The sequence below is a fragment of the Eleutherodactylus coqui genome, chromosome 2, assembly GCF_035609145.1.
Source record: "Eleutherodactylus coqui strain aEleCoq1 chromosome 2, aEleCoq1.hap1, whole genome shotgun sequence".
In the NCBI taxonomy this organism is placed as follows: domain Eukaryota; kingdom Metazoa; phylum Chordata; class Amphibia; order Anura; family Eleutherodactylidae; genus Eleutherodactylus; species Eleutherodactylus coqui.
Window position 1 is genome coordinate 113,743,688 of NC_089838.1, and position 14,139 is coordinate 113,757,826.

At 42.5% G+C, this 14,139-nt stretch overlaps 1 protein-coding gene across 6 annotated transcripts in view; it reads right to left on the minus strand.

Annotated features, from left to right (window-relative positions):
* BRD8 (bromodomain containing 8) overlaps positions 1-13,712 on the minus strand; it is a 29,825-nt gene extending 16,113 nt beyond the window's left edge. For 2 of the 6 annotated variants that reach the window (XM_066591368.1, XM_066591363.1), the window contains exons 1-11: positions 13,661-13,712; positions 13,420-13,516; positions 8,895-8,964; positions 7,193-7,242; positions 5,990-6,112; positions 2,747-2,827; positions 2,564-2,628; positions 1,620-1,756; positions 1,307-1,522; positions 1,046-1,187; positions 618-791 (exon numbers count right to left, since the gene is read on the minus strand). In XM_066591368.1, the coding sequence (XP_066447465.1) occupies positions 618-791; positions 1,046-1,187; positions 1,307-1,522; positions 1,620-1,756; positions 2,564-2,628; positions 2,747-2,827; positions 5,990-6,112; positions 7,193-7,242; positions 8,895-8,964; positions 13,420-13,516; positions 13,661-13,679 (1,174 nt within the window). In that variant the 5' untranslated portion in view covers positions 13,680-13,712. The remainder of the gene's footprint in view (positions 1-617; positions 792-1,045; positions 1,188-1,306; positions 1,523-1,619; positions 1,757-2,563; positions 2,629-2,746; positions 2,828-5,989; positions 6,113-7,192; positions 7,243-8,894; positions 8,965-13,419; positions 13,517-13,660) is intronic. The other 4 variants (XM_066591369.1, XM_066591364.1, XM_066591366.1 and 1 more) reach the window with 3 other exon arrangements.
* Positions 13,713-14,139: the final 427 nt, after the last annotated feature.

Genomic DNA, 14,139 nt, shown 5'->3' on the forward strand with positions numbered 1-14,139 from the left:
AATCGCCAATTTTGAACATTAAAAATAAAAAAATTCAGGTAATCTAAGGCCGGCTGCACACGGGCATATTTGCATTTCAGAATCTGGAGTGGGTGTCCACCCTCGGATTCCGCGGCAAATACCTTCCATAGCATGCTATGGAAAAGTGTTTTCCTGGACACGAGCGGAAATCAATTGCGATATATATATATCGCAGCATGCTTTATTTTAGTGTGGTGTCCGCACAGACGGCTTCCATTAAAGTCAATGAAAGCCATCCGACCCGCGTCACATCCACAATTAACATTGAGGACAGGTCACGGATTCCGTGTCATCGCCTAGCGCGGGAAAATCTGTACTGCGCATGTCCAACGGTGAGCCGTCTGGACTCTTCCACAGTACAGAAAAAGAAGAAGACAGGTACGCGGGGTCACCAGCCAGGCACAGAGTCGGATTCCACTGTGGGGTCCCGCATTTGGAATACGACTCGGTCGTGTGCAGCCAGTCTAAGTCTAAATCTAAACTTTACAACATGGATTTAAAAAAAAGGGTCCCAACTTTCATTAAACAATGTGCACGTAAAGAAATTAAGATTACAAAACGATAAATCCAAGCGTGAAACCCAAGGCATAATTTACCTGGGACAGCTGCAGTCATTGGAAGAGCTGACATCATAATAATGGTAGCCTGTGACTCTATTGGGGTCAGCAAAGACTTAGACGAAGGTTCGCTTGTAGTAGCGGAGAAGGAAGCGAGAGGTGTAGCGAAGTGTGCAGGACCAGCTTCTAGAAGCCGGGACAGAGTGGGAGCACCTAGCAGGGTAAGAACAGGAAGGGACACAACACAACAGGAGGCCGGAAACAGGAAAATGGAGTAAAAGAGAAACAAAAGAGAAGAAAGCGTAGGAAAAAGGTGTTTACATAACCAGAAAAGAGCGATAAGGACCAAATGACAGAAGTTAAGGGATCAACAAAAAGAACGTCTTTAAATAAATAATATCCTTTGAATCAGATAAATAGTATCTGAGAAAGATTGTATTGCTTATGCTACAATTTCGACTGCATACCTGATGCTGCCGGAGATGCTGGAATTGTGCCTGCAAGAGGGTGCAGCTCACCTCCATGAAGACTTGGAAGTACTCCAACATCCATTAAGACACCAGAACCAGTAATGTTATTAGCACCTAAAGTCATTTCAGCTTCACTGACCTGTGGAAAAAGAAAAGAATATGGCAAGAAACTTGACTACTGGTAGATTTTACCTCCCTTGGCAAGACTATGGGTTGTGTTTGGGCGCCCTTCGTGAGAACCAGGGAGGGGTTCCATACCAGCCGGGGACTTGTGGGCAACACATTGCCTTTCTTCAGGAGCTCCGATAACAGCGGGGAGGGGGGTGGAGTTGCTCTCAGTCCCACCATCTTTTTCTGGGGAGAGTCGTCCATCACAGGGGTCAACGGGGACTCCAAGGGGGCAGGAGGAGGAGGGGTGTCAGGAATGCCAATGTACGAGGAGACTGGGGTGTTTGGTAAAGACCCCACACTTACCTAGAAATAAAGACATAGTTTAATGAACATGCAAGAGTTAATGAAATGCAGGGCTAATTCATATCTAAAAAAACAAGAGTGGAGGAATTACACATACCCCCATATTTCCCTCCTCAGTGCTATTTGGTGTCACGTCTCCTAATCCAAAGTCTCCTCCTGGAGATGAAGATCCAACAGATGAGCGACCTATTGTGCTTGAACTTCTGCGAGGGATATTCTTAGCTGCTTGACGTGCTGAAAGAGACAAAAAACATGGGATTGTAAGATGAATGAAAACTTTTATATTCACAGAGAGGCTCTAAAAATATATAAATAATAAAAAAAACAAAAAAACCCTCTTTATTAATTTCTCTATTCTTCTATTAATCCCTTTGGTGTCACAGCCAGCTTAGAGGAATATTTTTTTTCACTGTACCATCCCTGTCTTTCAAAAATCGTAACTTTATTCGGCTGCTGTCATAGTGCGAGAGGGCTTTTTTTTCCAGGAGGAGGTATATTTTTCATGTGCAGTATAATGTGTTGAAAAAAAAATTTGAAAACAAACAAAACAAAAAAAAAAAGTGTGTGTGTATATATCATACACACATACTGTACATTTTTTGTAAAAAATTTTTTACACCATCCTCTGGGCATAGCGTTAAAGGTGTGTTGCCATTAGCTGAGATGGGTAAACGTGTCCGTTTCTGACAACCTATCGGAAATAGCTGAGCACTTCAGTGCAAACTTGTTGGAGTATCTCTTATTGATTAAAGGGTTAAAAATCTTGCATTGGGATATATCAAAACATACTAGCTGACTGACAATGTAAATGACAGCAAAGTAGTGGGATGTGAGATATCTGTGCATCGATACACAAACCTCAGAGCCCAATAGTAATGTTTTAACAGCATTCAGTGTGCAGTATAAATAACATAACATTTGTTTCAGGAACATGTAGAAAATCCCGCAGCCTGAAAAAGTGGGGGCAAATGTATCCCCTGTTCACTTGCATCATTTATTTCTAGGTTTAGTGTTTCCGTTAGGGAAATGTTACAGCCTAACCTTGATAAGCAGCATCTGTTGCCTTCTTTTTCGTCTCCGCTTCTTCCTCTTCTTGTTTCTTCTTGCTACAACATGTGGGGAGATAAGAATGCTGGTGAACAGTATGTATTTTGCTGGTTAATTCATAAGGGAAAAATAAGATGAATGAGAGAGGGGGGAAAAAAAAGGATAAATTAAACTTACGCCACCAAATCGTTCCACAGTTCCTCCAATTTGCTGTCCATGTGGCCACTCTGAATCAGCTCTGCTTCCTTCTTCAACTTTCTGAAGAGAATACAAATGAAAGCCCTTACTATAGAATAATATTTATACTATTTTGTTTAAAGGGGTTTGTGATACAGTAAGTTAAACTACCCTTTCAACTCATTGCATTTGCAAAGGAAGTCAGGCCCCTGTGCACTGGGCTGTACACAAATGTATATAAAATTTTTTTACTGACATGCACATAGATTGCAAGAACTATACCAACCCTTTCTCGCATCCGCTAGAACTGAAAGGTTCTGGGCAATCATATAGTATGCAACATGTAAGATTTTTGAAGCACTGACAATAATTACATCACATGAGAAATAAGGAAATTCCAAAAGTACGATCTGTTGAGGGTACGTGAGGACTGGAATTGAGAAACACCCATCTAGATTAAATGTTTAGCGTACAGCAACATGGGAATATTCTTTATGTTCCAAGTTCATACATGCCACATATGACATTCACCAGAAGTAAATAGGTCAAAAACGGCTGCAATTCAAATACAGTTCGGAGTGAGTGATTACATATTTAAAGGGGCTGCACACTTTCTGATTATTTTCCACAATATGTTCATTCAATGTGTGCGCTATTTAACGTGTTATTCAATGGAGGTCACTGATGGATAGGTCAGGCCATGCGTCCCTCCATCAGCAGCCATGTTCTGGGTGGGAGCACTCTAATCCCGGTGAAGAATATTGCCCTGAACAAGGGGCATGCCTTTACAAATTAACAAATCAGCACAGAACTAATAAATCACATTATATTGGTAATTGACCTATTGTGTAGTTTTCTGCACATTTTGAAAAATAATCAGAAAGTGGCCAACCCCATTTAATATATTTTTCTACTATAGTAGTGAGAAAATTAGCAGTTAAAGTGACATCCAGTGGAAGGCAAAAAAAAACACATTAGGTAGAAGTCGATTTTCCTCATCTGAGCAAAAATTACTCCAATCTAGCAATCAGAATAAATCCCTGGATCAAAAAGCCTTCTGAAGTAATCGGTGGCTGTAACATGTATTATTATTATTACACTCCAGAAAGACGTCCAGGTCCCTCTCATACTGTTTTAGCATGTTTGTTATCACCACGTCCTCAGGCAGAGCGTTCCACAGTCTCACTGCTCTTACAGTAAAGAACCCCCTTCTGTGTTGGTGATGAAATCAATATATTTATATATAGTTATTAGGTCACCACTTAGCCACCTTTTATCTAAACTAAATGACCCCTATTTTGATAACCTCTCTGGGTATTGTAGTCCACCCATTCCATTTATTAACTTAGTTGCCCGTCTTTGAACCATCCATGTCCTTCCTGAGTACTGGTGGCCAAAACTGTCCACAATATTTCATGTGTGGTCTGATCAGTGATTTGTAAAGAGAAAGAACAATGTTCAGCTGCCTGATGCTGGTTGCTCCTGTTAAGTTTATAGTTAGCTAAAATCCCCAAGTCCTTTTCCATGTCAGTGTTACCCAGTGGTTTCCCATTTAGTGTGTAAAGGTGACATGTATTTCCCTGCTCATGTGCATAACCTGACAATTATTAGTAGAAAATGGAATGTCAGAAAAAAATCCGCGCTCAAAACGGAGTAAACTAAGGACAGGTTCACACGTGAGTAAAGATTAGGTATAACACTTACTTGAAAGGAGGGGGGTATGATGTACAGATGCCCCCTCCTCAGAGTGTCCTCCACAAAGTATAAAGCTATGCTCCAAGGTGCATAGTATTAATCCAGAAGTTGTAGTCAAACGAAACTTTTTAATAAGGCAACGCGTTTCGGTGCAAAACAAGGCACCTTTCTCAAGCCATACATATAAAACGAATATACAATACATACATTTATACATGATAAAAGAAAAAGACATACCCTTCCCATGCTTGTCAGTGCCGTGTGTCCGGCGTCCCAGGGGGTGGGCGTGCATTGATGACGTCAACAGCATCATGTGATGTGGGGGCGGTACTCTGTGACGTGTGTAGCGTAACAATGAATCACGATCTCTAGATGGGACTTCCTTGGGGCTAAATTAAAGTAATACTGGTGAGTCTACTATTGCAATCTATATTCATATAAAAAGAAACCCCTACATGAATATAGATTGCAATAGTAGACTCACCAGTATTACTTTAATTTAGCCCCAAGGAAGTCCCATCTAGAGATCGTGATTCATTGTTACGCTACACACGTCACAGAGTACCGCCCCCACATCACATGATGCTGTTGACGTCATCAATGCACGCCCACCCCCTGGGACGCCGGACACACGGCACTGACAAGCATGGGAAGGGTATGTCTTTTTCTTTTATCATGTATAAATGTATGTATTGTATATTCGTTTTATATGTATGGCTTGAGAAAGGTGCCTTGTTTTGCACCGAAACGCGTTGCCTTATTAAAAAGTTTCGTTTGACTACAACTTCTGGATTAATACTATGCACCTTGGAGCATAGCTTTATACTTTGTGGAGGACACTCTGAGGAGGGGGCATCTGTACATCATACCCCCCTCCTTTCAAGTAAGTGTTATACCTAATCTTTACTCACGTGTGAACCTGAACCTTAGTTTACTCCGTTTTGAGCGCGGATTCTTTTCTGACATTCCATTTTCTGTTATATCTGGGGGAGTTCTGGTCTCAGACACCCCCAGTTTGCATCTGCAGCTTTCCTTTGATTCAGAGGATTGGAGTACTGGGGAGAAGACGCATCGTGTGTGCATCTGCATATTCCAGCAAGTGTGGATTGGATCTACCTGTGGCGCTCTCTACTATTCTTTGATTGACAATTATTAGTGTTACACCTTATTTGCCACTTTTTTGCCCAAACTTCCAGCTTATTCACATCCATTTGCAACAGTATTACTTTACACAGTTTTGCACAATATTGAAATAACCAAACGTAGGCTGCGAAAGCAGTGGTGATTATTTGGCATGGTACACAAACTGCTCACCCGATAATTTCAACTTGATGTCTTATGACTAGTTTAATATAAATATTAAAGAGTACCCGCACTTTCACCTTTGGTGCGCTTCTGCTCCGTTGCCCATTTGCGGCTCCTTCTGGCACTATATGGGGCAGTCTTCAGCTGCCGGAAGGAGCTGAAAGCGGACAAAGCAGCAAAAGCGCACCAAAGGTGAAAGTGAAGGTACTCTGAGAAAAAAAAAAAAAAAAAAAAAAAATTTACCTGTACTTTTCTTGCGTTTCTTTAATCAGCTTCTTCAGTTCCTCAATTCTTTCAGCTGTCAGTTTACGCACAATTACATCTTCAACTGTCTCAACTACTTCTCCCCGTTCTCCTCGTTTCCGTCTTAAAATAACAAATCAAAAGAGAAATGCTAGAAGCCCAAAAGGAAAACAGGATTTCCATTAAATGCAATATAGTTTTGCAAGTAAGAGAGGTCCAAATCCCAGAAGCCCGAGAACAAGCTGTAAAAACTGTGTAATAACTACCTACATTACCTGTGACCTGTGGGAACACCACTAAGGGTTCATCCACATAGCAACAGGAGTTTTGTTTGGAACTTCCGTAACTGATTTCCGCTATTTCGTCCTGTAAACTGCAGCAAAGTGCTGTACTGCTGTGCAGAAATCATACAGATCCCCATTACAGTCAATGGGAGGCCAATCGGGCCATTTTGCTCTGTCATAAGACAGAATTATTCAGCCTTGGGGGTGCCATTTTTCTGCTTCCAAGTAAAGCAAGAAAATTGAATAACCCAACGCTAATGTGAATGAGCCCTAATCAGCATATCAGCAGACAGGACGTGCCTTGATTATTTATTTTGAATTTTTTTTCTGAAATCTCCTCCGCTTGTGCTGTCATAACTGTGTATTTAATGAATGCGGATCATGAGGGAAAATAGAACGTATGGCATATGTGTACCATACCCTTTAAATGAATCTCCAGCTTAAATTAAAATTTCCCCTTAAAGGGGTTGTCCAACTTTTTTTTTCTTTAAACAGGTTGCCCATGATAGGAAATAATAAATAAGCATACACTCACCACTCTCTCCCGTACCGACAACTCTGGGTCTCCTTCATGACATAATATTTATAGGCTGCTGCACTTGAGCACTGAGGTCAGAGATTAGCTTTAGCAAACTATGATGTGCCATGTACAAGCTGACGACAGCCTGTAAGCCCAGACCCAGTGCTAAGCATGCAGCAGCAGCACTGGAGATGCAGGGAGCCAGGAGAGGAAAGTATACACACTTGTATATTATTTTCTATTACGGGAAACACATTTTCCTTTTTTTTTTTAAATGTCAGACATTAATTGTGTTTATGGACACCTTCGGAATAGCTTTGGATTGCACAACAGGCAATAGGTCTGCCTATATCACATCTTGAAAAGAGAATTACATTTTGCTCACTAACGTATACTTACTTTGGGGTCTCCGTGGTTTCCAAAAGTTCAGAGTACTGTGAGGCACAATGCTGAAAATAAAACAAAATTAACATTACTGATGAAATAAAATGTTGATGTTCCAACATAACTGAAAACAACTTCATCATTGCAGCTGAAAAAGCTGCGTATTGTACGTGGCATAACAGTCCTAGTGCAAAATGAGGCAAAGTTGGCACATGCAGATTTTGTTTTATACAGGGTGTCACAGTTAATGCGACAGGGCAAATACTGAAGTAGGCTTCACCTCCTTGCTGATGCCATTGAGGTGTCAAATTCAAATGGTTGATGGGCTTTGTTTCCAATCAAGTTCCCTCGTTGTCCATTTAAACCAGCACCTCCCTAGAAAAGGTGCTAGTTATAGATTTAGGACGTGCCTCATGCTTGTTGCTAGTTTGTGCTTTTCATTGTCCCCCGTTATGTAGCAACTCACTTTGTTCTTCCAGTCCTGATGAGCAGTCAGCGACTACTTCACTGACACGTCCTGGTGGAATCTTTTTTTTTGGGGGGGGGGTTGCAGTTATCACTCTAGCTATTGCAAAAATAGCATACCTACATCAGAGTATTGAGTCTAGTGACATAAAATGACACTTCAAGGAAGATGATGAAATACCTCAATGTTCCTCTTCCTGCATGATCAAGCTATATAAAATCTAGCAGTAACAGGTTTTTGACCAACAGACAGCAATACTGTAGATGACGTCAGATACCATGTCTGGGAGTTATTTAGTTACTCCGCCATGAAGCGTGTAATGTGACTGTCTGATGCTAGCAAGCCATGGACAATCATGATTAGTACCAAGGCTAGTAGTAATATCGTTATTTGTTGCATGACGGAGGGAATGACTGGCACTTCAATCATTATGTACTCAGATGCAGCATCTGCCAGTAAGACAATTATTCATGCTATGGAAATGGGTAAAGAGACTGGTAGTCTGCCCGCTACGGACATTCCGCTGCAAGGACCCAACCTTACACGTCTATTCACTGCATCTAATGCCAGAATATATCCGTAATCAGTTTACTTTGTTAATATGGTGGCCTGAATTGCATTTACAATGGTGACCATAAGGCCAGTTGTAAACGGATGACTCCCCCATGTAAATGATAAATGAGGGTGGAGGTGAGGGGTTGATGCTTTCCATAACTGCATAGTCATGATTGATGCAGAATATTAGAGCGCCCCTAAGGGCAGAGCCTACCTGGTCCAAGGCAGGTGATCAGCAATCACTTCAATGGTTGCTGGAGAGCTGTTCTGAGACGCTGCTGGAGAAAGCGGTCCATATAGCGGGATCTAGGCCCCATATGTATACCTGTGTGTCCCTCCATGGAGGACTACTGTGAGTAGTTAGAGAGAAAGGGTAGCGACCTAGGATTGGAGGGAGGTGGACCTGGATGTGGCCGACAGAGCGGGAGAGAGGAAGTCCCCCCATCCACGCTGCCAGTATAGGCCTAGACACCAGGACCGGTTCATCAGATGTCTTGCACACGTAATGCGCTAATAAGACCAGCCAGCCTCAGCGTGTGTGATTGAGACCAAAGTTTCCACTGTTTCACATATCAAACACTAGATTCCACCCAGGCCTCTATCCCCATGCAATTAAGACAGAAACTCAAGAAAGAATCGTCGTTGGAAATCAGATAAATGGGTCACTTTATGAATATATACAAAGAGAGCACTTACTTTTTGAGAGAACCAATCGGGAGGACGACCTGGTTCTACAAAAGGTTTGATGGCCCGGCTCACAGACACCCTAAAAGAACAAGTTGAAAAATGGAGTTTACAAGTTCTTGAATTGACATTTTGCCTTAGAAGCTAAATTCAATAACAGCACCACCACAAAATTATTGGTTTAAGAAAGATTTTTAAGGGTAATTCTGGAACAACACAGCACTTTGCCCAAAAAAACCAGCAACATCTTATAATGGAATTCAGAGAGTAGGGATGCGCTACACAGCTCAGCACAAGGGAAAAACAACAATGGGTATGAGCTGCACTTCCATTTGGACCAGCTCCGTGCCTAGAGACCCAAATATCACATCCACCCAGAGACCCCAACATGGGCAAACAGCAGCACCGAGGTGACTAAAGGTGCTCAATGAGTCACATTTTAAAAGTTTCATCTATTGCCCAATCTTTAATACGGGGAGTCAGATGACAACCAAAATGGCCACAAATATGTCTAAGAATTTGCAAATAGCAACATGAATTTAGTCATTTCATCATTTGCCTCACTGCAATTATTCCATGGCAGTAACTTTAACTTTCCATGAAGAGCTCACCTTTTTTGTTTTCAATCCACCCACATCTTTCAAGACTCATTTTTTTTCTTACTTTTGCATCATTATAGCTGTATGAAGATTTGTTTTTGCTCAACAAGTTTAATTTTTCAATGGTACTACCCTGTTTTCCCAAACATAAGACCTGCCATGATTTTTCAGAATTTTTGGGGAGGCCTGAAATATAAGCCCCACACTGAAAATAAGCCCTAGCTGAATAACATAAAGGAATACATTACCTAGCAAGCTTGGTAATGCAATGGCTCAGCCAATTTATAAATGCTGCCTTCACAACACGGTCTGCGACTGGTTCTTTCACTGCTGCTCAGCCAATCAATGCAGCACTCGATGAACCAATCACAGCCATCGCATTGGTTCATCAAGCGCTGCACTGATTGCTCCTCGAGCGCTGCTCAGCCAATCAGAGCCATTGATTCCTGGAGGTGGGATTTATGAATCCCGTAATCAGGAAGTGATCTTCTGGTGGCGGCCGAGGACTGCAAGAGCGTCGGAGCTCCGGAGAGTAGCGGTAGGGTCCGAGACTGAGCCTGCTAGGTAAGTATAATAAGACATCCTCCGAAAATAAGACCTAGTACCTATTTTGGGGGTAAAAATTGATAGACAGGGTCTTATTTTCAGGGAAACACGTACCGTACCAGTAAATGTATTTTATAACTTTTAAAGCTTTTTAAGTGGTGGTAAAATACTAGAACAAAAAAGAAAATCTGCACCATTGGTATGTTGTTTGCTTTTCCAGCATGCACAATGCATTAAAAAGATGACACATTTTATTGCGCAGGTCAGTAAGATTACAGCGATACCCAGTTCATGTAGTTATTATGTTTTACTACTATAACAACATAAAAAAAAAAAAAAAAAAAAAAACTTGGTTGCTGTATGCCGAGACCAATAACTTTATTTTTCCACCAATGGCGCTGTGAGGTGGCTTGTTTTTTTCAAATTGAGCTGTAGTTTTTACGGTTACCATTTTTGGGTACATATGACTTTTTTACTCTATTTTTGGGGGGGTGGCAGGGTGCTCATAAAACTGCAACTTTGACAACATATTTTTATTTATTTACTTTTTAATGACGTTCTCAATGCAGGATAGATAATGGGATATTTAAATGGTTCTGACTTTTATGAATATGCTAATACTAATTATGTTGAAGCTGGCTATAAGAACCAGCCAACAGCGAATAGGTATGGAGCAGGCTCAACTCTAGAGCCCACAACCCGCCCTCCTAACCTACAACAATTAGCTGTGTTGTGAAGGGGTTAAATTATCTTTCAGGCTTCATTCACATGGGTATATATCGACCGCGTTTTCACGGTTCGCCGATATGTGCCACCCTTCTGAGGCATTGGTTTCCAATGCCTTAGTTCACTTGGGCGATTTGCCGGTGTGCAAAAATGGCTGGCAGGCAAAAATAGCGCATATGGTGCGCATTCCGGACAGCCGCTTTTACGCAGGCCAAGAAAGATAGTTCTGGAACCATCTTTTCCAGACGGAATACGGAGGCCGGTTCCATAGACTCCTATTGAAGCCTATGAGAGATGCTAGAAAAGGGAGGTGAGAAGGAGTTTAACAGCGTGTCTGCTAAACTCCCACCCCCTTCCCTCCTCCTCTCTGCCCCTTGCCGGCTGTTCGCAATGAGAGGTGGCAGAAGCTAGTGTGGTAAGCTCCCGCCCCCTCCCATAGCACACTAGCTCGCACCCATTCCCCTTGCCAACAGCCGGTGAGAGGAAGGCAGTTTAGCAGAGCTAAACTGTCACCCCCACCCGATGATATTCCGGGTGCGGTGTACAAATCACCGCATTCAGTCATCTGAAAGAGTGTTAAAACAGGAGTTTTAACGCTGGTTTACGCGATTTTCGGCCATTACAAGGCCGGCCAAAAGTCGTCACACCCGTGTGAATGAGCCCCAGATTCAGTTGGCGTGTGTGTACATGAGGAATAACACTATTTCTGGAGACCATATAACTTCTTGGATTGATCACCCGTTTTCTTTGCAGACTGTGAGGCTTATTTACTATTCAATATTTGATAGTTTTCTGGGTCAAATTATGCCAGAAAACGGTCTAACATTTACAGTGCATTTTTAGACATTTTCAAACAGTTTTTCCGACTTGTCCAAAGAAGGGACATGACCTAAATTTTACCAAAAATTACAGCGAATTGCACCAAAATTTTGGCACAATTTTTGCAGCAAACTCAGCTAACTAATAGATTTAGATTTATCATTGGGCAGAGCCGCTGTGATGTCAGCTACTGAGAAGAGTCGGCGTGTAATGAAGACAGAGGCAAAAGAGTCCATGCTTTCCCTTACTACAAGCCGCAGATCGGAGTACCGTGTTTCCCTGAAAATAAGACAGTGTCTTATAATAATGTGTGTTCAAAAAGGTTTAACTTTTTTACATGTATAGCTGCCTGGACACTATTTAAATTGACTTTTTACATTAACTGTTAGCGGGGCTTAATTTTGGAATAGGGCTTATATTTCAAGCATCCTCAAAAATTCTGGAAAATCATGCTATGTCTTATTTTCAGGGAAACAGCGTACCTCTCAAAACAGAGTCCACGCCACGTATGGAGATGGTCACATCCCTGTTCCCGCAGTCATCCTTGCTCTTAGAATGTGGCGACACAAAAGCAAAATCTTTCTTTAAAGTGTTTTTAGTGTATAAAAATACCAAAATTTGAAAGAAAAAAAAATAAAATGTCTAAACCCGTCATCTCCTTGCTGACCTACAGAATCAGGTGATCACATTATTTATTCTGCATGCGGAACTACATAAAAGTGAAATCCAAAATACAATGGCAAAATTTTTTTTCCACTGCAATCCCCAACCAAAAAAAAAAAAAAACAGACCTTACACAATACACAGACCCCAAAACAGTGTCATTAAATACAAACAAAAAACAAGTCTGAATACAACTATGCCAGCAGAAAAAAAAAAATCTAAAAAGTTTAATATAAAGCGATGAGGCTAAAAAATAAAATAAAACCTTGGTTAGTCTTTAGGGTCCAAAATGGGAAATGGGGTTACATAAGAACCGACTTTGTTGCCCATAGCAACCCAACAGTTTTTTTTTCCAGAGCAGTTTCCCCCTTAGCACCCCAGGACCTACATGTACACCGTGGGATCGGTGCTGTATACATGGCCGGTGTACGCTGCCTCTGCCGGATAATACCCGGCCGCGATCAGCTGACAACGTCTTTGTGAGCGAGGGTTACCAGATGTCACCCAACATAAAAGGCGTGTGGCTTATCACGACATATGATGTTTCTTCAGTTTTTTCAGTTGCCCCAATAGTAATAGCTCACGTTCTCCAGGGCCCAAGTAGCAACGGCGCCCCCTTTCTGTGGCCCTAATAGTAACAGCGCTTCTCCTTGGTGGCCCCAATGGTAACAGTCTGCGCTACTGGCAGGAAGTAACTTCCATACTGAAGCAGCTCCGGTCCCCGCATTTGCATTGTACGCAGCGCAGATGCAGGGGAGGAGTCAGGACCTGCAGCAGCCATGGCAGGCAGACCGGACCTACTTCAGTCAGTAACCACTAGCTGCCATGGTTGGTGCTCACATTATGACGGCCAGTAAAATGTAAACACCGGCACCAGCCTTGGAGCCCACCTCCTGGTCGGCTGGCAACCCAAGGGTTAACATACACAGACAGGAGCTGAGCTAAGAGTGGCGATAAATATATAAAACTGCTCTTCTGTCAGGAAAAGCTGCGGGGTAACTGGTGAAATGAGAGGTTCACATGGTGGCTGTCAGGGTGAGGGAGGGCCGGGGGCAAACACCAGGGAGGCTGCTGACAGAGGACAGGGCCTGTTTGTTTACTTAGGAAGACGTCACGTGACAGGAGGCGCCAGCACTGATTGGCTGAGGGCAAGAGTAAACAGATATGCAGTCGGCCGGACTCACCAGTTCTGGTCTCCGCTGCGCATGACGGAGGAGGCGAGGCACAGTTTCTCCCGGACAGACCACGGCTCGGTGGGGCCGATGCTCAGCAGCTTGTGTTCTTACACAAAAAACAAAGAGGTTATCAGCAGCAGCGGCGGCACTGCATGTGTCCACAACGTGTAACAAACCATGCCCCTGTGAAGAATGCCTCACGGAACCGTCTATGATAATAACGTAAACAAAGACAATTTCTCGCACTTACTGCCAGTCCCGGCCGCCATCTTCTCGCGTACAATAGACTGAGAGAAACGCGACGTCGCTGTGTGATGACGTAAGGAAGGCGCAGGGAGACATGGGAGTTGTAGTTCTGAAGGAGGGGCGTATGTCGTATCTACATCAAGTCATAGTAGTGTGAGTGATGCCGGAAAACCAGATGTAGGTGACAGACACTATTAGAATTATTAAAATAGTCCTCTACTACAATAAAATATTTAGAATTTTCTTTAGAAATCTAGTCACAATTATCATACCTTCCCACGAGCATATGTGTGTTTGTGTGCGCATGAGCACTACATATTTGTGGGACGAATGTTGCTTTTTTTTCGTGAGCGTAGGCGTATATTTTGTTGCTCCCGGCCATTAAAATGGCTAATTAGTCTAATGAGTTTAAGATGAGTTCATTTCTTGGCACTCCTAGCGTATCGTGCGTGCATTTGCGCATCGCACTGACTTCTATGAGGA